Here is a 25,345-nt window from a genome sequence, read left to right on the forward strand (position 1 = left end):
GTTTGAAAAGTGTTATTCAAAGGAAAATGGTACTGTCTAAAGAAAATAACAGCCACCAAAAGATAATTACCTGGCAGAGCAATGCGCTGGTGAACATCTTCGATGAGAAGCGTCAGCAAGAACATCCAGAGAGTAAAGGGGAGAAAGTGGATTAAACTGCAGGAGTAAGCGAGATTGTTTTATTATGGTTTATATGAAACAGACCTGCTCCTAAAGAGTTATCTGTTACTAGATCACTTTTCCCCTTTGACTGCTTGACTCTTTTGCCACACCAAGACACCATTCAATAAAATGGCACATATTCAGGAGTGTGCGATGAGTTGGCATACCTGATCTAGCACACCTCATAAAAAGACCATTCCTTGGTAAACACAGATTTTTCAAAAACTTCTAATACACGATAATACTTAAGTGGCAGAGGATAGTACTTTCAAACTGACATAAGGGGAACTTATGCCCACTGATTATCAGCTTTGTTCCCAAGAAAACTAGCATGAAACTACCTTTGCATTTCCTTATGCTGGCAAATGTTTCTAGTTAGTAAGCGGTTAGCATATCCCAACAGCACAGTATAGTGGAAACAGAACTAGATTAAGACTTAGAATACCTGACATTCAACTCCAGGCTACCACCCAGTTGCCATGTATTCAAAACTACATAAGCTCTTGAGTTTTACTATCACCACCTGTAAAAGGATGTTTTGTGATATGTCTTATCTATTTGATAGGATTATTGTGAGGGTTAAATGAAACCTTGCTTTCAGTTTATGAAGTAATTTCAGTTTCCCATCTATAAAACACCTACTGACCTCAAACAGTGGCTGTGAGGTTCAAATAGATACTATCTGTAAAAGTACCTTTGTATTTGCTACTTTTCTTGAACTTTTTCCTCAATAGAAAATCCTCTCCAAAAACTTAAGAACGAAAATGTATTTTAGACTGGAAAAAACTCTGAATGGTAATTTCAAAATTATTTTTAAAAAATGCAACTATCCTGGGGCCTCCCTGGTGGCACAAAGGGTTAAGTCTCAGAGCTATGGATCAAGCTATCAGGAGCCACTGCAGCAGGAGTTCGATCCCCAGCCAGGGAGTTAACCCATATAGTGCATCAGACCTCTCCTGTCTCACTCACTTCTCCCTTTAGCAGTGTATTTCAGTCAATCTGCCTATTCTGCTCCCCACTCTGTCTCTGGCCTACACCCCAGCTCTTGTATGTGTAAGAAAATAAAATCTTTGAAAAAAAAAGCAACTGTCCTATCTGTCATAAAAATTCAGTCCCCCACCCCCACTCCCCCAAAAAAGATTCAGTTCCAGTTCTACCAGCTATATGACTTTGGCCATATAGTTTAAATCTCATTTGTAAATAACAGATCTGGACTGGGTAGTCCTGCGTGGCCTAGGGGTTAAGTCTCAGCACTATCACGACTGTGGCCTGAGTTCAATCCCCAGGCAGGGAGCCAACCCACATATGGTGCAGCAGACCTCTCCTGTCTTGCCAGCTGCTCCCCTTAGCAGTATATTTTAGTAAATCCATCTGTTCTGCTCCCCACTCTGTCTCTGGTGAATCCTCTTACTCCCCCTCCCCTCCACCCCAGCCTCCGCCCCAGCACTTCTACGCAAAAAATTTTCAAAAATAAAAAAATAACAGGGCCTCCCCTGGTGGCGCAGTGGTTGAGCGCTGGGCTGCGAAGCTGCCCACAGCCTCTGCAGCACTGGTTCAATCCCCGGCCGCCGGCGAGAGTCCCACATGATGCACAGACCTCTCCTGCCGCGCCCACTGCTCCCCTCAGCAGTGTGTTTCATCAGTCTGCCTGTTCTGTTCCCCGCTCTGGCTCTGGTGAATTCTCTCACCCTCCCGCACTTCTGACTGTACCCAGTGCTTGTATAAATGAATAAATAAATCTTTAAAAAAAAATTTTTTAAAATTAAAACAAAAACAACCAGCAATAGGAAACCAGAGAATTTTTACCCGCCACTTTTTAAAATCTATTTTACTACTAATTACTGTGATACAGTGATTCCTCACAGCCCCGAAATCTAAAGGCCTCAAAGAGGACCCAATCAACAGCCACTATCAGTAATTTTTAAATTTTGACCCTTCAAAGAACGAGATATGCCAAAGGCCCTGTCAAGGAGTAGCTAAAGAAAAGACTGAGAAGGCAAGGCTCCCAAGTCTCAACCCCACTTCACCTAAAACAGCTCTACCTTCTTCTGTTTTATAGATTTAGGTTTCAGCATTGTACTTGTCAGCACAAGATGCTGATGTTGAAATAAACCATAAGCTGATGAGTTTCATCAGATATCTTACTGCAAAGTTCAAAAATAAAATAAAAATGAACTTCCTATGAAGTATATGTTACAAGCAATAAGCTGAAGATCACAACTGAACCTAAAAAGGAAAATTGGCTACAGTTCCTTGTGATAAATACCAGGATATTCTTGGAAAACGGCTCTCCAAGAAAATCAGAGTAACACAAGGGAACCTTACCTCATTTGCACAAGTAGAAATGTGAGGAAAATCAGAAGCCAATGCTTTATTCTTTCTAAAGAAAAGGAAATCAAATGATAAAATAAAGATGACGAAGAAAAACAACCTTACCTGATTTCGTTCTCTTTTCCCAGCTGATGACAACCAGAAACTAAAGAGAGGGAGAGAAGAACAGGAAAGAAAACAATAAAAGAAGTGGTCGGAAAATTATAAACAGAGAGATTAAGAGATGTTGGGATAATGATGTGAAGACAAAGAAAGAATCAGGAAAAAGATGGAGTTGGAGGGGAAGAGAAAGATATTAAATGTGTGTGAATTCTTTGTAGAAAATAACTCTTCAAAGGAAAAAGTCTTCTGATGGGATGTAAAAGGCTGGACTCTAAACATAAACCCAAGATTACAGCATGACACTAGAGCACTCTCGGTTTGCAGGGATAATAAGGACATAACCTCCCCCGCCCATACACACCTTGTCAATTTTTTAAATTAGAAATCTGACCGGGTTAGACATGCACGGGATCATAACTAAATACTGGCCATGACATGTACAGGAGACATCAAAGAGTCAATAATATTAGGAGAAGAAGCTGCCACAAGAAAGTACAGAACAATTTTCCAATAGCTACACCTAAGTTTTCCAACTGCACTGACTGTATTAGTTAGGACAAAAAGATATTTCTCTATATAAAGGTCTAAAAATGGGAAGAGCGAATAGAACAATATAGAGGCAATCATTCATTTTAAACAAAAAAAAATTTACAAGACAGAAAAATGAGTTTAAAATATAACATCCACATTAGAGGTTACTTTTATAGTATAGCACCTACAGATATAAAAACCAAAGAAATAAAAACAAGTCTAGGAGGAAAAAAATCACCAGCATGGGTTTAGGGTATTAGTCATGTTAACTGTTAGAAAACACAAACCTTTAAGAACTCCTCTTTCAACTCTTAAAGTCAGAATTCTAGGTTCCTTCATAAAACTTCCCTCTGCCTCCTTCACCAACAACAGGCTAAGATAGCTGGTAAATACATAAGGACTCACTCTTTCTGCCGAGGGTCACTGATGATGTGGCCTATCCTCTCAGTACCCAATGTACTTATACTGGTCTCCTGAAAAAACAAGAAAGGCAGAGTGTCATCTAACCACAGAAACACACATGATGTATGATCTCTCACCAAGCTCACACTTTTCCTAACTGTGCTAGCCAGGGCAACCTCAACAGCACATCTCAAATGTAAAATCTTAAACTCCAACAGCCAGTATATTTCTTTTTATGGGAACCTATCTTAAAAGAACTATGTTATCCCAGACTTATTTTTCTCCAGTGTTCCAAAAAGTCATTATAAACACTGTTTGCCATGTATGGTATTTTAATATAGTGTAATGAATATCTACTGGAGTTATCAAAGCATATAGGGATAGAAACACTTTTTTTCAAATATTCAACAGGAACCAATTTTGAACAGGCCAGCATGCCAAGCTCCCTGGGGTCATGTGAGTATACCAACAGCCTTCACAATAGGACATTTATTGAGTCTTCACTGGTAACATGTAAACAGTTGCTGACAAAATGGATGAAGAGCAAAGGATTTTCGTGACTGACAAAAATTGTCACCCTCTATTTTGCTGTTAAATGTCATCTCTTAAAATAAAAACAGGAAGGGGGCCTCCATGGTGGCGCAGTGGTTGAGCGCTGGGTTGTGAAGCTGCCCGCAGCCTCTGCGGCGCCGGTTCAATCCCCAGCTGCTCCCCGGCCACTGGAAGAGGGTCCCACATGGCGCGCAGACCTCTCCTGCCGCCCGCTGCTCCCCTCAGCAGTGTACTTTGGTCCTTCTGCCTGCTCTGCTCCCCGCTCTGGCTCTGGTGAATTCTCTCACCCTCCCGCGCTTCTGACTGTACCCAGTGCTTGTATGAATGAATGAATGAATGAATGAATGAATAAATAAATAAATAAATAAATAAATAAATATTTTTAAAAAATAAAAACAGGAAGTCTGTATAAATTGGTTTCAAAATTTTAAGACTGTTATATGAAATCTTACCCATAATACCATAAGTAATTCAAAAACCCATTATCTCCCAAAAAAATGGAAAATGGCAGAAGGCATTTACCCTTCATTTAACTTTACATTTACAATGCACATCTACCACAGTACCTGACGAAACATACTAAGGTGAGAGTTCTAGACATATGAGTAAGTGATAAGATGAGTGAGCATAAGTCATGGACATGCTGCCAAGCCTATTACTTGAACACATTTGTTTCCCATCAAACATTGTTGTCTAGAATCATCTGTGTATGAATTAGCCTAAACATTAGGATACATTTTAGCAGAACAACTAGCCATAGAAAAATTAATTTGCGATGAGATTCTGAGTGGTAGTGGGGCTAAATGAAAAGGTACTGTATACTGTATTCGTTGTTATTTCTCATCCTTTACACCTATGCCTCCTGGTCACACACACAGCCATGATAGTGGGGCCAAGGGAAAAGATGGGTGAAAAATGAGTTATTTGTTACAGCAGAAAAATTATTAACTTAACGTGCCGTAATGTTTAAATTTACAGTTTATTACTGTGTAAATTACAAGCAGTACTTTGCGTAATTAGCAGCTCGCTGGCAGGGAGCTGTGAATGAAACTCATTATTTATGATTACAATTTAGAAAAAGAGGAGAGAGATGGGGGAGGGGGATAAAGGGGGCAAGACAGTGACCTCTGCTAGAAATGACAAATACCCCTTTAAGGTGATGAAGATGAATTAAACAAGAAAATACTACTGTACTCATTTGAAATCATTAGAGGCACATCTAATAGACCCTAGTTACCTTCCAGGCAAGTAAAGGGAGCCTTCAAGATGAACTGATTTACTTCCATGGAAGTGGAAGGCTCTTATTTATAGGAGCTGAAACAAAATAAGGTAAGTGGTAGGAAGAACATTATCTGTCATGACTAACCAATAAATAGAAACAGTAAAACCATCTCTCTGTTCCCTATTCCCAACCTCCTGCCTTCTCTCACCCCATGTACTCCGACCCAGTAGCTACACAGTAAGAAGAAGCTCCCACAACAGCAAAAGCAGCATCTTGTTGCCTGTAAAATGAGTGAGCCAAAAGAAGGAATCATTCTACCAATAATCAAATGACTTTCTAATTAGATATTTGAAATTGAATTTAAAGAAATGAGTTCATCTGGAGATAAACAACTTTATTCCTTTTGCCATGCTTAAACTTCAGAAAACATTTCCCTGATTAAACTATAAAATAGTAGCCCACTGAGGGCAGCCAAAATGTGGCTCTGACCATGATACCCTAGGTTTGGCATATAGCCACACAGCAATCACTCTGAGTTTACTGAGTTAACAAATTAACAATGAAAATGCCTCTCCCTTCTGTACTCTTTGCCTACCACCATTTTCTCTAATAGGGTATAAGCCCCAGACTCAAACTACTTCAGTATCCAAGTTAGAGTGAACAATACAATAAAAATTTTGAAAATTTTTAATCAAGAAAGATAAAAGGGAAATAGATCTGGGTTCTTTATTCTGATACTTCTACCTGGGAAACATAAGATATTTCTCAACTTCCATGAACTTAAGTTACTTTCATTTGCTAAAGGGGATCACACTTTTTACAAGGGTGTTGGGAGGATAAAGTGAATTGAGTGCCTGGTACAGTCCCTATCAAAGGTAGAACTGAGTGAACAGTAGATATTCCTCCTTTGTGGCCAATGGGGGAGTACTGGAATTTGGTAAGAGTTTTCTTTTTCTTAAAGAATTCTAGAATAAAAGATGCATTCAGGAATTCAGGAATCATGAAAAAGCCGACCGAGTATTTTATCCTATATAATAATATTAAACAAAAGAGCAGAAGAGACATAAATTAGGCCTGTAGATTTACAGAAAAGAGATACTGGCATGACAGTGTTTGCTCTGTCAGAACTTCAGTATGAACTAAGCTTCATCTTTTATATTTGTATCCATTTATATCCTACATAATGTTCAGTCTTGTGAACTTGCAAAAAAATTCAGTTATCTTAATTAACTCCCAGGAGTGCTACAGCACTTTTGGTAATCAATAGCTTATGCAAATCATGGGAATATTATCATCCCACTAAGCCTAGGAAACAGCGAGAGCTATCACCTTCCCAACAAGCCTTCTTCGCCCCTTTCTGAGGCATCGAGCTGCAGCTCCCGGCAGACGATTCAAGCGTGCATGGTACCCTTAAAGAAGAAGAAAGATCTCAGTTACTAAATGCAGAAGATTCATTAGCAATGACGTGTTTCTCTTATACCAAAGGATTTAGCCCCCAGGATCTTACTAGATTGACCCTTAAACTAGTATCACTAAGCTACTTGCCAAGAATTTATTATTCCCATGTCTTTGTCACTAGCAGAACGATCTTTTACCTCTGACCTAGGCATCTCTTTTTAAAGAAGGATAATTATTTGTTCAGTTCTTTATTACAAGGCTGTTTCAAGACCAAATAAAATAGCACATTGCAGGAACCTTATAAACTGAAAACACCACACAAATATAAGGTAATATCAGTAATTTCTAATTATAAACTAAATGCTACCTACTACCTCAAAAAATCATATTTTTCTAACCACCATATGTTCCACATATTAAAAAAAGGCAACTGAAAGAGGCCAAAATGCTATCAGTGACTTTGTCTCTAGTAGTGGGATTACAGGCCATTTTAAGTTTCTTCTTCCTATTCTTGCTTATTTGTGGGCAACAAAAGAACTTTCAGAAGTGGTCAATGAAATGTTCAATGAAAGTTATTAAAGTAGCAAAACACGTGCCTCAGACTGGCAATAGTCTTTACCAAAAACAAACTCCTTTGAGAAGGTCTTTCATTCACCCAAATTCATCCTAACAAGTTACAGAAAGGAGTTCACAGTTCTCAGGTTAAGTGCAGTGCCAACAGATACTCAACAAATATGGGACAACTGGCTAGCTGGCTGATTACTGATTACTGGGAGTCCTGGAATGATAAATTTAGAAAATTAAAAGATACTACTGAAACAGCTCTGTTCAGTGTCACAGTATCTTAAGTGATGGCTCTGGTGTCCCAAGGAAAAGAAGTGACTCTGTCACAGTCACAAAATCAGTCAAAAATGCTAAAAATCTTGAGTACCAGAAAGTATTACCATCATGTTGCTTTCTCCTTTGTCCTAGGCTCTTTCCACTCTGCCTCACTGCACCATAATTGAAGGAAAAGCAATAGATGTTTGTGTTAAGTCCACCATAAAGAGAAAAAGGAGCCCTCTTACAGTGCTAGTGGGAATGCAAACTGGTGCAACCACTATGGAAAGCTGTGTGGAGGGTCTCAAATTAATAAAAATGGATCTACCACATAACCTAGCAATTCCACTCCTAGGAATCTATCCAAAGGACACAAAAACATTAATTTGAAAGGAAACCTGCACTCCTATATTTACTGCAGCACTACTGATATTAGCTAAGATATGGAAACAACCTAAATGCCCAAAAACAGATGACTGGATCGAGAAGATGTGGTATATGCATACAATGGAATACTAAGCAATCAAAAAAGATAAAGTCATGTCATTTGCAGCAACATGGATGGAGCTGGAAGGAATTATACTCAGTGAAATAAGTCAGAAGGAAAAAGAATGCTATCGGGTGATATCTCTTATAGGAGGAATACAGGGAAACAAAACAAAGGGACAAAAAAAAAAAAGGCAAAACTTGTAGGCAACTATATACCTAAGGCTCACAACAGGGGAGATGGAGGGAGAAGGATCAAAACAGGGGTGGGAAGTGCACAAGGGACCCTGTGACAGTTCACAGGTGAAGTGGTAGTAGGATATCTATGGGTACTACACCTGAAGGGAGAAATCAAATACTGTACAAAAAATGAACAATGCAAGAAAATTAAAAAATCAATTTTAAAAAGTCTACCATATAGAGTTATTTAAATGATTATCCATTTAAAAAGTGCCATTTTATTTTGCATGTCAATGTGCTCACTGAAATCTGTTCTCCTACATCCAGTACTCAAGCTTTCACTGAGCACTCAGCCCATCAGACTCACAGCAGGATAAGCAGCTGTGACACGCTGCTAGGATTCCTAAATTTGGCACAAAAGGCTGAAGGAATGTCCTGCTAAAATATATTCCCAGAAGTCTCCATGATTGATTTAGATAAGAACGGACAGAAGCTCAAGCACCAAGACTCACCCTGAATTCTCTAGAAAAGTCCCTGGACTAGTTCCAAAATTCTGAGATAGTTAAAAGTGTGCTTAGAGGCATGAGATACTTGCCATGGGATGATGCGCCCCAAAACAACTGCAGAAGTGTGAAGTATATTTTGGTCTGCTCAGTACTCACCTCTTTGAACTGGTCGAGAAGGTAAAAGGAATGTGGAATCTGAAAGTTTATCGAGTCCAGAATCCACTCTTTCTACTTCAGAGCAGTGATCAGGAGTCCACTTTGGCAGAAGATTAGGGACAGTGAATCCTGGAACACATTCTCCTTCATAGAACCAATCGCTCTGCTCATCATCACCTAGAGTAAGAAGATCATACCATACCATGAGCTGGAAGATTTCACCATGCTCTCTGAACAGCCAAATGGGAACATAATTTCTCAGTGTTCGAGGTTTCAGTATACTTTTTTTTAAATTCACATATATATTTTACATCACCGTTCATTTTTGTACAATGTATGCTTATATACTTCCTCCTTTTAGGTATATTCCCGATTATACTTTTTAAATAAAGTAAAAGTAGGGAAAAAATGTTTTTATCCTTCCTGAATAATATTATGATGAAAACAGCAACACCAAACCAGTCTGATACAAATATTATACTGGACTGCTTTTAACAGTTAAAAACTAATGAAACGACCATTTACTAGCCCCTTACCATCTACCAGGATTCACACTAAAATTCTGTAAATATGTTAAATCGGGCCTCCCTGCTGGTGCAAGGGGTGAAGCACCGTACTATGAAGCAATCCGCAGCCTCTGCAGCACGAGTTTGATCCCCAGCCAGGGAGGTGACCCACATGGTGCAGCAGACCTCTCCTGTCTCATCTGCTGCTCCCCTCAGCAGTGTATTTCAGTCAGTCTGCATGTTGTGTTCCCCACTCTGTCTCTCTGGTGAATCCTCTCACCCCCCACATCTCTGGCCTGTACCCCAGCTCTTGTATGCATAAATAAATAAATCTTTAAAAAAATATGTTAAATCTCCTCCCAACCTTATACTAGTTTTAACTTATAAATGAGGCAACTAAAACCTAGAAGTCAAGATCAAGTTAGTGAATAATGAAGCCAGGATTTGAACACAAAGACTAACTTATTTTCTAAAAAGTAAACTTATCTTCTGAAAAATATCATTCTCAGTGATATATACAAACTTGGGGATTCAAAGCCCACAAATGTGTCTTAACTTAAAGCTAGCTGTTCCTGAGGGATTTATTATATTTACACTTCTCATAATGGCTGAACAAAGAATGTATACCCATACCTTATTTCTTTGTCATTAATGGGACAGAAAATCATCCTGACACTAACAATTCAAGCTACTGGAAAAAACTAACCATAGAGACAATGTAATCCCCTAAGGTTGTCAAGAAGTTATACCATTTGCCAAAGACCATACTCTTTATTAATGACAGTCAAGCCTAGACCCATTTATCCAGACTCTTGTTTGAAACTTTTATTTACTAAATGACAGCACCTCAGTTTCCACATGGGTTTATTCCTGCCCACAAAGAATAAGAGAGATAACTTTGCTAACCACGGCTTTCAGAATAGCAAGGATGAAGGAAATTATGACAAGAACATGTAAAGTGATCACAATGCATTCATTTTCTAGTTTATGCTGGACCCCAAGGAAGCTGCTCAGGACGTGCTAATCATATGAACGGTTAGATTCACGGACCACTAACACCCAAACAATGGTAATTCTTAAATCACTTTTGAGAGCTCTAAAAAGAGACATGAAAGCTGTATACTGGTGAAAAGTAGTAGATAAGCAACAAGTGAAGTTACCCAGTGTTCTCTATAAAAACACACTACCAATAACTGTTTGTCTGAAACTGGTTCTTAACATGTAGTGCATATCACAATGGATTGTTAAAACACAAGCTGCTGGGCCTTAGTTCCAAAGTTTTTGATTCTGGTCTGGCAAAACTAGAAATTTACCTTTCTAATAAATTCCCTACGGTGACGCTAAGTTGGCTTGAAGACCACATTTTCAAAATCATCACTCTAAAAGCATCTCACCAAATGGGTTACATAAGGATGAGTTAAAGATAGGCATGAGAATTAACAATGATTAGATATCACCTCACACTTACACACCTCACACAGATATTTTCCAAGATAAGAAACAAGTGTTAAAGAGGATGTTAAGTGTTAAAGAGGAGAGAAGGGAACCCTTGTATACTATTGGTGAGAATGTAAATTGGTACCGTCATTATGGAAGGCAATATTTGGAGATTCCTCAAAAAATTAAAAACAGAAGTTCCATATGATTAAGTTGTCTCACTTCTGGGATTCAGAAAAACACAAAAACACTAATTCAAAGAGATATATATACCTTCATGTTTACTGCAGCATTATTTACAACAGCCAAGAGCTAAAAACCACCCAAGTCCCCACTGTCAGATGACTGGATAAAGATGCGGTATCTATACACAATGGAATACTACTCTCAAAATGTATGAAATCCTGCCGTTTGCAGCATAGACCAACCTAGAAGGTACTGTGCTTAGTGAATTAAGTCAGACACTGAAAGACAAACACCGTATCATTTCACTCATATGTGGTACACAGACTGTCAGGCCAATTAAGTATTTACCAGAAGGGAAGGGTAAGTTGAGTCAACAGCTGTTAATTGTGTGGTAAAGAGAACTGGACCTTTAGTGATAAACTTAATGTAGTGTATAAATATGTTGATTTTTAATGATTAACACCTGAAACTTATACAATGCAATACTGTATTGCTACTTCAATAAAAAAGAGAATTAACAATGATTAGCTTCTCTATACTTCAGTATATTAATTGAGGCATGTGTCCTCCTGCCCCTTTGGGATATGCTTTAACCAAAACAGTTTATCATTTTATATAATTTTATAATTTGAAGTTCTATGTACAAATTCTGCTTGAAGGTGAAATAGGAGAAATTTCCCCTTATCTGGGTTTCCCAATAGTTATTAAAAGTTAACAATATGCCAAACAGGAGTGGCAGCCTTCAGCTGACAAACACAACCACTGTCCCTAGCAGTCTAACAGAAGGGGAACCAGAGAAAGTCAGCATCCAGTGTGGTAGCCCGTATTAATTACTGTAGCCTGTATTACAGTAATCATTCTATTACTGTAACAGAATTATACATCCACACTCTTTGCCTTTGCCTCGGGATTCCACGGCATCTTTTTCTTGAAGCAGAGTACATTTCCTCAGTCACTAACATTGTGCTTGGTCATATGACTTGCTTAGATAGATTATCAACATATGAGCAGCAAAAGCTTTAAATATTTATGCCTGGTCTAGCTTGGTCAGTTGGCATTCATGTCCTCCACCTTCAAGAAGTCCATGTAGCAGAGAGTCATTGCTCTGTTAGCCTCGGTCCAGAATCATACACAAGAGTAGATATAAACCTAACTTAAAGCCAGGAGACCAGCTAAGCCCAGGTAAGATCAGCAGAACAAGAATCAACTCCAGTCCTATAGCAAGAAATAAATGTGGTAAACCACTGAAATTTGGAGGCTGTTAAGCCGTATTACCATAATAAAAATTTGATTAATAAAACCTATCTCCTTCACTTCCTACCCTCCAATTTTCTGCTGTGCCTCCTACTGGCCAAACCCAACAGGAAATTGAGAGTAAGAAATCCTAGTGATGTAGTTATGAATATGCCCCAGAGAGGCAAAAGGAGAACTGGGTCTGGGAAGATGATCACACATTCAAGAATAGATGGGGATGAGATTTCAGACAGAGATCAGCGTAAACAAAGATGTGGAAGCAGGAGATAACACACCTTTTGTTCTGAGAACTCCAAGCATCTAAATATGCCCAGAATGTGTGAAACTAAGGCAGAAATAGAGAAGAGTTGGAGTTATAGAATACAATCTTCCATGATAAACATGGATTTCCTTATCAAGGAAAGACTTTCCAAAGGTTAAAAATTTAATGTGCAAGAGGCTCACACTTTCTTCTACCTCTATATAATTATGCATCAAAATCTTCAAGAGGTATATTTCCCAATGCAGCGAATAAATAAATAAATAAATATTAGCAACTCTGAACATACACAGCATCTTATTCCTGTAAAGACAACCAGAATCTCCTGATACAAGGCAAAAGGATCAAGACCCCGGCTAGAGCCTACCTGAACGTCTCCAACAACACTCAGCTTCCTAGCATAATGGGATAGCAATATACTCCTGCAGCCTGCTATAATAGAGCAACCTCACTATAGTATTGTAAGAAGCTCAACAAATCCACGACGATGAAATTGTCTCCAGGTCCACAATTCTGAAGCCTGGGAGAAAGAATTCTGAGTCTCACAGTCCCAGGATCCTTTCAGTTACTAGGGAGCCTACCTGGATCAACCCAGACTTACAAGCACTGTGCCTCAATTCTTCAGTCACTTGGGGAAAAAAATCACTGATTTCAGAGTGAGAAGGGGCTTTAGAGATCTATAAATTCCTTATTTAGATTAAGAAATCAATAGCCAAAGGCACTATATAAAATTCTTACTGGTACACAATTAGTGTGGCCCTAAGCAAGTGTACAGGACAAGAACAAAGCTTCAAATTACAGTTTAGGTAATAAAAATAAAGGACTGATAATTAAAATATACCAGTTCTATTCACAGTGCCCTGTACCAAACTTCAGGAACTTTAGAAAGATGTTTTCTGCAACATATTCACTAGAACACTTAATCATTAATAAGACAAATTACAAAAATAAATTCTTCCTATGTAATCATAAAGTCTTAACATTCCACAAAAGAGTAATACATGAGGATCTGTGGGGTTCTAATAAAAAGCAGTTTCCCAAAATCCCATTCTTGACATAAAACCCCCTGGGGTTCAATGATTCTCACAGTATGGACTACCTATATAAAAGTCATTACAGGCCTCCCCGGTGGCGCAGCGGTTGAGCGCAGCGGTTGAGCGCTGGGTTGCGAAGCTGCCCGCAGCCTCTGCGGCGCCGGTTCGATCCCCAGCTGCTCCCATGCCACCGGAGGAGGGTCCCACATGGCGCGCAGACCTCTCCTGCCGCCCGCTGCTCCCCTCAGCAGTGTACTTCGGTCCTTCTGCCTGCTCTGCTCCCCGCTCTGGCTCTGGTGAATTCTCTCACCCTCCCGTGCTTCTGACTGTACCCAGTGCTTGTATAAACAAAAACAAACAAACAAACAAATAAATAAATAAAACATGCCTCTATAAAAAATAAAAAAAAATAAAAAAATAAAAAAGTCATTACAGGTGTTTGTAGAAAATGCAGATTCCAGGAGCCAACTTTAAACCTATTTGACTTCTAGGTGCTCAGGAATTCGCAGTTTTTTAACAGTTCCCCAGATAGCTCATCTATGCCATAAAGTTTGAGAACCAGTGCCATTGATAACCATTATATTCTCAGAGAGTGGCTTCTATAATCATCAGACTCTTCCCAGAAACACTGAAGCAACAACCCAGAACTAGAATCAAGATTACCTTGCCGTCCTTCGTCATTGGTAAAGAGCCCCGTGTCACTGCTGCTACACACACTGCTGGTTTCACTGGGGAAAAAAAAAAAAAGAGTAAAGCACAAGACATCAGGTCCAGTCAAAAACAAAGCAATGACCCATGTTTCCCTTATTTTACTTCAGCCAATTAGCCAATCAGAAATGTAAATGTCATGGGGAACCTATAGGGAGAAATTTGTTTTCCCTCACAACCAAAGAAATATGAGAGAATACTAAAACTTACCTACATTTCAAGTAACTTTAAAAATATCTAACGTTACTTTATTAGTTTAGATTAGAAAGTTATTTAGTAAGGCTCACAGGAATAATCTCAATCCGGTTTGACATATTCACACAAATTTACAAATATTTTTATTTTTACAAATTTTTTATTTTATTTCTACAAATATTTTATTTTTATACGCTGTCAAGTATCAGTTTCAAGTAAAATTTATCAGATAAAATAAAATTATTCAAACAAAATTTCAACTTTAAGACATCTAGCAACTTTCGTTTTCCCCCATTTACAAAGCAACAGAAATTCATGAACATATTTTAAGTCAACATGACAAAAGTTGTATTTTCTATTGAGTTTCCTTCTTGATATAAATGGATTCAACAAAATTCATTTTCAAAAAAGAAGCTAAGGTAAAAAGAAAACAACAAACTCCATCTGAACTCACTGAAATAAAACCTTTGCCCCACATAATTCTGTCCAATCAACTTCATTTTCTAAGCTATCGCCAACAATTTATCTTTTTTTGATTGGGAATGTTTCTTTCCACTTCATTTTTCTTTTTTACCTGCTCTATAAGATGGAAAAAAACCAAAGCAAGCAAGATGCATTCTTACCAAAAGGAAGAGACTGGCAAAATCCCAGTGTACATTTCTGAGTCAAAAATCTGAAAATACTTTGTATTTTGCAGTATTTCCAAATATCTTGCCAACACTAAGTCCTAAAATGTTGATTACATTGAATAGCAGTGCCTTCCTCACTTAAGCTTGTCTCTGAAAACCAGATTCAACAGATTGGTTGCAAGAGACAGAAAACATACCTGATTCTTTAAAGGTTCTTTCACTTTATTTTCTTCTGTTTTTGTAAATAAGTACAGAAGGTGTTACTGCAAAAAATGTCTTACAAAAATGTACCACTGGATTCTGATGGTTTCAGGAACTTCAAAGAGCTCTCCAGTTAAATCCAGAAAAAGTTCTCATTAAGTACTGCATTCTTTCTACATCTGAGTTTAAGCAACTATGCCTGCAACAATGAATGTGCCATATTTATAGTTTTAGCAAAATCGCAGGAATATTATGGGTATAACTCTATTGAATATTACTACACAGTTGCTCAGATTATGATTTCATTATTCTTATCTAGTCTTAAAAACAAAGCAAATTTGGGCCTCCCCTGGTGGCGCAGTGGTTGAGCACTGGGCTGCAAAGCTGCCTGCAGCCTCTGCAGAACCGGTTCCATCCCGGCCAGCCGTTGAGGGTCCCACATGGTGAGGCAGACCTCTCCTGTCATGCCCACAGCTCCCCTCAGCAGTGTATTTCGTCAGTCTGCCTGTTCTGTTCTCCGCTGTCTCTGGTGAATCCTCTCACCCTCCCGCACATCTGGCCGGTACCCTGGTTCTTGTATGCATGAATAAATAAATCTTTTAAAAAAAAAAAAAAGCACATTAGGCCACAGGACAGATCTTCTACTCCACCATGATATTATATGCTCTCCTGGTTACAAGTATCACTAGCTGAGATTTAGGGGTAAGCAAACAACGGTCCACCACCTGCTTTTGTATGATCTATGAGCTAACAATGGTTTTTACAGTTTTAAATCAGGGGAGGTTGGGGAAGGGGCTCAAAAGAAGACTATTACAACATATGGAAATTTGAAATTCAAATTTCATTGTTAAGAAATAAAGTTTTATTGGAACACAACCATCATCATTTATTCACATATCATTATGGTTTCTTATACACCACCGCAAAGCTCAGCAGTTGGAATGAGAACTGCCCACAAAGTCCTGAAATACTACCAAGCTCCCCACAGAGGATGTCTGTAGATCCCTGTTCTACATATAACTTCTGAACATTGCCAATTAAAAAATTTTAAATAATGCTTTATTACAAAGTCTATAAATTCATTCTCCCATTCATTTCCAGGCACCTGTAAACATTGTAAGATAAAATGCTTACCTGATCCTTTTTTGCATGGATTCCATTCTCTCCTCACAATCTAAATAAAGGAAACAAGCCCAAAGAAATCTGCTAGATCAAAATAAGTATAACCTAAAACCTTTTTGCCACTGAACATTTTTTATTTTTGTTAACAGCATTTAAGGAGGGTCACTTTTCCTAAAAGAGTTTGAAGCTGCCTATAAGTTTCCTTTATGTATAGTTATTGGAAAATGGCAATTATGTCGATTTTTAAGACTATGATCAAGGGTGGCATCAAGAAAATAATACAAGAAAATAATACATGTCTTACAGAAAATTTACTACACAAAAATATCTGGAAATGAGTATTTCCCCTAATAGCATCTGCTAATTCCATTTTTTCCTTCAGAAAAACTTGCAATGTGAATATCTTAATCATCACATGCAAGACATTTTTAGCATGATTTGCTGCAGAGGAAAAAAGCAAGAATTTTATGGCATGCTCACACATAAACACATGCAGAAATACAGTGCTACCTATAAAGCAGAAATATTTCCCTTTCCGAGTTATAAGCCAAAGTTGTCCAATACTACAGACTTCGTTCACTTCTGGCTTAAGAGATTATGATTTAAAAAAAAAAAAACAAGGGCCTCCCCAGTGGCACAGCGGTTGAACGCTGGGTTGCGAAGCTGCCCGCAGCCTCTGCAGCGCCGGTTCGATCCCCAGCTGCTCCCCGGCCACCGGAGGAGGGTCCCACATGGCGCGCAGACCTCTCCTGCCGCCCGCTGCTCCCCTCAGCAGTGTACTTCGGCCCTTCTGCCTGCTCTGCTCCCCGCTCTGGTTCTGGTGAATTCTCTCACCCTCCCGCGCTTCTGACTGTACCCAGTGCTTGTATGTATAAACAAACAAACAAATAAATAAATAAATAAATCTTTAAAAAATAAAAAAACAATGATTTAGTCAACTATAAAAATTAATTTAGCTAATTAAATAGAATGTCTAATATTATTAAAAATAAGCTCCTACCATTCGATAAAGAAAATTTTCTTTTAGCATCTTTGTAGATTACAAGGTCAGAAAGTTAAAACATGTGAGGCTTCTACATTTTTTTCCTATTCCCAAACCTTCATATTTGTTTATAACCTTTTCACTGTGAGCTATTTTACTACACAAGGAAAAAAAAACAGCTGTTTCTCATTTTTATAAGAAAAATAACGTGATCCTACCTCTAGTATCCATTCCACTTGTGGTCCTCTGAAAAGCAACCCTCCCTGAATGCAGGAAGATTGAAATTGAGCCTTTATTAATCTTCAGAAAAAGTAACAAGCAAAGCTCACAAAGAGAGCAGGTAATGAAATCTTGTCTTTTTCTAAAATGGCAGCAACTCCGAGAGGCACCAGCGCCTCCTGTCTGCCTCAGGAGTCGTTCTCTCTTCCCTGTTATCAATGACACTAATCTATAAATAATTTACAAACAAAATTTGCCTAGAATATTTTGGAGCAAAAATGTAATTAGCTCTAAAAATAATATATATTTCAGTCAAATTCAATCCCAAATTGGGAGAATAAAAAGTGTCTAACAAAAAAAAAAAAAGAGGAGAAGTTCCTCCTGTAATTTCTCTTAAAATTTCATTCACTGGGCCTCCCCTGGTGGCGCAGGCAGTTGAGCGCCGCACTGTGAAGCTGTCCGCAGCCTCTGCAGAGGAGCTTCAATCCCCGCCGGACCGCGAGGGTGCCACATGGCGGGCAGACCTCTCCTGTCTCGCCCACTACTCCCCTCAGCAGTGTGTTTCTTCAGTCTGCCTGTTCTGTTCCCCGCTCTGTCTCTGGTGAATCCTCTCACTCTCCCGCGCATCTGGCCTGTAGCCCGGTTCTTATAAATAAATGAACAAATCTTTAAAAAAAAAAATTTCACTCATTCACTTATTAAGCATTTGTTATTTACCATATACTACACCATGCTATAAGCAGCACGAAAACTAACCAAAAAACATGTCAATCACAATTTAAATGCATGCATTTTTATTAAGAAAAAAAAATATTAGCTTAGACTGTCAGAGGAGAAATGTCTGAGAAGACAGAGCCAAATGCTTTCCAATGAATAACATTCTGCATTTAACAAGCATAGAATTAAGCCTCTGAAATCATCCCACTATAGAAGCCAGAAAATGCCTCAAAACTATTCATGAGAATAAAGACTGTGATAACACATCCACTTCTCTATAATGCCTCGCACTTAAAAAAATGATCCCTTCATTCACAGTCATCATTTTAAATAAGACTCAAACAAAATTAAAACCTGGAGATTGGACCACCAAATGTACTACCTAATTATTATAATATTGTTAGAAAAACAACTGAAGTGCAAATAATTGCTAGCCAGCAGTTCCAAAGGTTTTCTTCCCCCAATATTTTATTATGAAAACTTAAACACACAAAAATTGAAGGAAGTTATAACTACGACTCACATTCCATTACCCAGATGCCACAATTAACTTTTTACTTATCATCCACCTAGCCATCACACCTGCAGTTGCAAGCATCTTTGTAACTCAAGGCATTCCTGGCAGACCAGGTATTAGTTGGGCACAGCATCTACTGCAGAGACCATGGGAACAGAGCCTAGTAAGAGGCAACTGATACCTCTGTGATACCTGTCATTTAAATTATTAATTCCAATGCAAACACTGCTAAAGATTGTAAACTTTGGTACTAACTTTAAAATGTTTATCTGAACTGATCTTCCCATGTTCTGAAAAACCAACCGTTGACCCCTTTTGAGGCTACTGTTTTCAAAATAGCAAGGACTTTCAGTATTTCGATTACAGCATTTTTTTTCTGAAATTTTTTTAAAGATTTATTTATTTATGCATACAAGAACTGGGGCACAGGCCAGAGATGTGGGGGGTGACAGGATTCACCAGAAACAGAGTGGGGAACAGAACAGGTGGACTGACTGAAGTACACTGCTGAGGGGAGCAGCGGGCGAGACAGGAGAGGTCTGCTGTGCCATGTGGGTAGCTCCCTGGCAGGCTGGGGATCGAACTCGTGCTGCAGAGGCTGCAATCCTCTTCACAGTGCGGTGCTTAACCCCTTGCACCACCAGGGAGGCCCCAATGACAGCATTTTTATTTTATAAAACTGATCAATGTTTTGGTCATGCTAAGTTCTCTAAATTTGAAACGCATGCTGGTAAAGGTAGAATCAATGAAGTAAAAATCTTATCTCAGGACCACCAGAAACATCTAAAGCAGTGGTTCTCAATTGGAGGTAATTTAGCCCACCTTAGTTCTCTCCAAAGCCCCACTAGGGACAATTTTTTCTGGCGGTGGTGGGGGGAGATCAGGACTTGGAAGGTGGTGAGGGAGCTGGTGACCTACTGACATCTAGTGAATGGAGAAGCAGGAAAGCTGTTAAACATCCTATGATGTACAGGTCAGCCTTCACAACAGAGAACTGTCTGAGCTAAAATGTCAAAATACCAAAATTGAGAAGCCTGATCTAGAGTGATTAACAAAACAAAGGGCATCAAGTTGGAGGAAAACCACGTCAGATGAGGAGAGGAGCCTGTGGACTTCCTTCAGTTGGGCAGAGCCAGCCTTCAGGGCAGAGATGAACACCCCACGGAAGCAATGATGTCACTACCAGGACGGGGCCAAGATGTCCAGATCTCAGAGCCATTGGACAGTAGCTGGACCTTCAGGCAAACTGGTAGAACTGAAACTAAAGAGTTGCACAGATCGCCCTACCCTACCAGCCCAGGCAAAGAGAAGATACTATAAGCATGGAAGAAGAGTCAGGCTAGGGGAAATAAAGGAAACATCTTGTTCATCTCATTAGTTCCAATGCCCAGCAAAGCATCTGGCACACCAGAGGGGTTCAGTAAATGTTTTGTAAATGAAATTAACTTGTTCTATATCAGCTCTGCTGCCTTGTATGACCTTTGTGGCATGTCATTTCAACTCTCTGAATACTGTTTCTCTGCAAAATGATGCAGATGAGTTGTTCTGAGGATGGAACAATAAGAGGCATGTTTGGGCCTCCCGGGTAGCGCAGGGGACAAGTTCAGCACTATCAGGCTATCGGCAGCCACTGCAGCATGAGTTGGATCCCTGGCCAGGGAGCTGACCCACACAGCTCAGCAGACCTCTCCTGTCTCATCCACTGCTCCCCTCAGCAATGTATTTCAGTAGATCCACCTGCTAAGCTCCCCACTCTGTCTCTGGTGAATACTCTCACCTCCTACACCTCTGGCCTACACCCCAGTTCTTGTATGCATAAATAAATCTTTAAAAAACAAAAAATAAGAGGCATGCTTAAGCCTACTTTGTGAACTCTAGAGCATAATACAAATGCAAAGAATGAAAGATTTGAAAGCCAATTCTAGGTGTTAATTCTCATATGTACCCAAATATGATTATTTCAGAAACAATAGAAGCAATTTCCCTATTGGCATCCTTCTTATTAAAATAGTAATCTAAATTCTATAGGACTCAATTCTACTTTCTTTTTTTTTATTTTTGTGTAGAAGAGCTGGGGTGTAGGCCAGAGGTACAGCAGGGGGAGGGGGTGAGATGGGGAGGGGAGAGGTGGTAAGAGGATTCACCAGAGACATAGTGGGGAGCAGAACAGGCAGATCTACTGAAATATACTGCTAAAGGGAGTAGCAGGCAAGACAGAAAAGGTATGCTGCACCATATGTGGGTTAGTTCCCTGACCAGGGATCGACTCAGGCCATAGGTGTGATAGCGCTCAGACAACCCCTAGGCCACCAGGGAGGCCCTATTTTCACTTTAAATGGAAAAACAAAACGCAGCCATTGAAATCTACTATTTCCTTGAAATGGATTCCATCCAAAAGAGGGAGACACTGATTCAGCAGCTATTTAGGTTACAAGTGTCTCCAGCAGGGGTGTGGTATTTTGAATTTAGTTTATTTGGAAAATTATTAATATACAAGGCTATACTATTAATTATGGATACTAGTAATACAATTTCAGTTATACAACAAGTTATAAGTTATACTACAAACCAAATACTAAGTATTTTATATTTATTATTATATTTCTTCCACCCTAAAAGTCTATGAGGTAAATATGCCAACCTCTTTTTCAGATGAAGGAATGCGGACTAGAGAGGGTAAGCAACTTAGCACACCACACGGTGAGGACTGGAGCCAGGGGGCATCATCTCCAAAGCCCACGTGCTGGCTGAATGTCCACTAAAACATGGATCGATTTACCTCATTTACTAAACGTCAATCCCATGTTTCTCTATTCTTAAGATATTTTTGAATTTCAGCATTTCTCATTTTCATTCTCCTGAAAATACAGATTAAGCTAAGGAAAAGAGTATTCCTTTGCTTTTTGCTACTTGAAACATTCAGACACAGCTAAAAGTCTACTTGTGCTTTAACATCTATCACTCTTCAGCTAAAAATGCATCATACAGACTGAATACCATGAAAATTAAAAGCACCTCAAAAAGAATTCCTCCCTTTTAATGTGATAACTTAATTTAAAAAAATAAACATCCAATTTCAGCACACTTACTTAAAATATACTAAAATACATTCTCAGGGATCCATACTTTGCTTGCCACATGGTTACTATCACTAAATCACCTTTGAAATCAAAGTAAAAACATTCTTCCAGAAAGTTCTGGGAATGTATTAGTTTGAAAAACTATTCCTGAATTTAGGTTCACTCCAGATTAGGGAAAAATTTTAGTAGTCATCTGTGGTAACCAGATTCCAAGATGACTACCATTAACCCCACAATGATTGGTCTGTGTAACCAATGGCAGAAGGCAAAATCGGGACATGTAACTTCTGAGATTGGGTCACAAAAGACTACGGCTTCCACCTTGGGGGCACTCTCGTCACTTGCTCTGGGAGTAGCCAACTACCATGTTGAGGATGCTGACAACTCTTTGGAGAGGCCACATGGAAAGGAACTGAGACTCTTGGTCCAACAACCTTTAAGGAAATGAAATCTGCCAATAGTCCTGTGAATGTGCTTAGAAGTGGATCCTTCAGCCCCAATCAAGCCTTGAGATAATTGCAGGTCATGTCAACAATTTGACTGCAATCTCATGAGAGATTCTGAGCCAGAACCACCCAGATTCCTGATATGAAGAATAGTAAGACAGCTAAGTATTTACTGCTTAATGCTGCTACGTTTTAGGGCAATATTTTCTGCAGTAATATTTAAAACACATCTTTATGAATTTTTTTCTGAAAATAATTCCCTACTTTTCAACTCTAATGAATGGCAACCTTTCCCCCTCAACACTCTTTTAGGGTAAGTAGCCCCCTTACATTTATTTATTAATTTTTTAAAGGGAAACCCTCCCCTTTTTTTTTTTAAAGATTTATTTATACAAGAACCAGGGTACAGGCCAGATTCACAGGACGGTGAGAGGATTCACCAGAGACAGAGCCGGGAGCAGAACAGGCAGACTGAAGAAACACACTGCTGAGGGGAGCAGTGGGCGCAACAGGAGAGGTCTGCTCACCATGTGGGACCCTCGCGGTCCGGTGGGGATCGAACCGGCTCTGCAGAGGCTGCAGACAGCTTCACAGTGCGGCGCTCAACTGCCTGCGCCACCAGGGGAGGCCCAGCCCCCTCACATTTAGTACCATAGAGATGATTACTAATCTTACTGTCATCCCTTTTAAAATATTTCTTTATATATACTCCAGCCGCCCCTACCAACCAGGTAGAATGCAAAAATACTGCCAGCATATGTCTAAGGGAGAGGTCTCTCTTCATTTGTTCTCCCTTTTAATCTTATCACTTAATTTTTTCAACTCAGAAACATTTTCCCTTCAGTTAATATTTTTATAAATCATTCTATTTCAATGATTTTAAGTTTCATTCTTGGGAATACTTACATACCAGCAGACTAGGCCTCTATCATCTGTCCTGCAGACCTATCACTTTCCGTCAACTTTATCTCCTACCTCTGCATTTTGGAAGGGCTTCCCAAGTTTTTCACATCAACTCAACTGTCTGCAAAGTGAACTGTTCTTCATTTTAACATTGCATTTACATTTCAAATTCCCCTCACACATTATGGGCTTTTAAATAGCCACCTCTATATCCTGGCTTACTATTCCTGGTTCAAAATGATTATATTTTCTTGTGTCCTAATGAAAATTTTCTAGAATATTCTTCTGGTTCCCACAGGTAGTCATTTTCAAAATGTGCTCTTCCTCTGAACTTGTACAATGTTCTCTTTCCCTTTGTGCTGCAGAACTTATTTCAAGGCTTCTTGTTAAGAAATGGTTTACCTAGAGTCTGGTATTTGCCAATAGAAAGAGTGTAAAAATTTCCCTTGACCCCATTCTCTACTACTTTGGATATGAGTAACATATTCTTCTTACATTTACAACAAGTGAAGAGGATGTATGGAGCCCTCAGCCTAATTCCCAGTGTTAATCATAGGCTTTTATTTCATATAGCTACACTGGACTGAAAATGATCTTTAATCCTCATTGCCTGATTCTGACCCCATTCCAGGAGTGTATAACAAATAAAGGTATATAAATCACCACAACCTCCTGAATGCACTAAGAGAGACTTTTTTTCCTCTGCCCAGCCAATGGTAACCTTTAACCTTAGGTTCTGTAATTCTCAGAACTCAATATGCTGTTACTGCCTCCTACTCCCAAACACAAATACACAGAAAACACTAAGTTTCCCATTCAGATGTATTCTGGAGTTTCAGTTTCCAAATAGAAATGCAAAGATACTTATTAGGAAATAAAGGATGAACAACACCTCAAACTGAACTGCCTTTTCTGACTGACATTAACCTTTTGTTTCTGAAGGAAGGGCTGATTATAGCTTGGATGCAGGATCTGGCTCTCTACCTTCAGGGCAGGCTCAGCACTGTGGATGTGGGCTTCCAACTACACTCCCCAGTACAGTTCCATCAGTCCTGCAGCGTGAGAAAATCTTGGTGATAGGTAAACTCTATGTCCTAGTTTCTGGAGATGTGACTTTGTGATGTTTTATGTTCTCCAAAGCATTTTAGTGGGGTTGAGGTTGCTTATCAGATGCTTTTTAAAAGATGAATTACAACTATAGGAGGGTGGTCATGATGGAAAAGAATTACAGAATCTCAGTGCTGCAAGGAACCTCAGAGGTTGTTTAGCTTAACTTTCTCAACTCTAAAATAACTCCATAAGTGGCCAAGCCCATGCCTGAATCCCTCGTGATCTAGAACTAATTTACTGGTGAAATAACTCACTTCATTTTTATAGAATTCTAATTTTTAGAAAGTAAACTTTTATACTAATATACGGTTACACTATGTTGACATAGACAACACTCTGAACTTTCTATGAGTCCTAGTCCCTTGTTCTGTCCCCACACACAATAAACATAACACTTTAAGAGACAATCTCCAAATGCACCTTGCAAGCTGTCTTTTGCAGTTGTTCGGGGTTGAATTCTGAAATGATCTCTATAAGCACACTATGCTAGCATTCAATACTCTCCAACGTAATACTACCATCTGCAAGAACGGTAAATATACTCTTGGTCAGCATCCCTATTTACAGAACAGAACAGAACATCCTCAACCTACCACATACATTCTTTTCCACAGCTCCAGTAACCCCTGATTAATGACCTCCACTTGCAAAGGAGGCTACTTACCTTAACCATGAAATAATGAATGCTATTGATCCAACAAGCTACTGCTATAGAGTGTTATTGATCACCCAATCTTTGGTTAAAATGGTCCTCATTTAGCAATTTCACCATCACAAATACCTGGAGCAAAGCAGGCTCATAATTAAAGAGTTTGGGGGAGTTAAAGTGAGAGGTGATGGACAGAGATCTCAGCTTTCTCCCATTTATTCTTGCTTCTGAGCTATTGTTTGTGTCAGAAGGGATATTGATTTTCTATAAAAATAAGAAAACAAGAGGCACCAAGGGGCCGCAGAAGGTCAGCTTGGACTGGGGCAGGGGGAAGGTTCAGCACT

At 39.1% G+C, this 25,345-nt stretch overlaps 1 protein-coding gene across 5 annotated transcripts in view; it reads right to left on the minus strand.

The window, feature by feature from the left end:
- Positions 1 to 25,345, minus strand: part of GPATCH2L (G-patch domain containing 2 like) — a 56,434-nt gene that overhangs the window by 24,449 nt on the left and 6,640 nt on the right. For 4 of the 5 annotated variants that reach the window (XM_054691977.1, XM_037503822.2, XM_037503823.2 and 1 more), the window contains exons 3-8: positions 14,187 to 14,251; positions 8,848 to 9,024; positions 6,632 to 6,711; positions 3,532 to 3,599; positions 2,488 to 2,542; positions 71 to 156 (exon numbers count right to left, since the gene is read on the minus strand). In XM_054691977.1, the coding sequence (XP_054547952.1) occupies positions 71 to 156; positions 2,488 to 2,542; positions 3,532 to 3,599; positions 6,632 to 6,711; positions 8,848 to 9,024; positions 14,187 to 14,251 (531 nt within the window). Of the gene's footprint in view, positions 1 to 70; positions 157 to 2,487; positions 2,543 to 2,598; positions 2,639 to 3,531; positions 3,600 to 6,631; positions 6,712 to 8,847; positions 9,025 to 14,186; positions 14,252 to 25,345 lie in introns of all 5 variants that reach the window. The other variant, XM_037503821.2, reaches the window with a different exon arrangement.

The sequence above is a fragment of the Talpa occidentalis genome, unplaced genomic scaffold (genome assembly GCF_014898055.3).
Source record: "Talpa occidentalis isolate TD23 unplaced genomic scaffold, MPIMG_talOcc4v2.1 talOcc4.11, whole genome shotgun sequence".
In the NCBI taxonomy this organism is placed as follows: domain Eukaryota; kingdom Metazoa; phylum Chordata; class Mammalia; order Eulipotyphla; family Talpidae; genus Talpa; species Talpa occidentalis.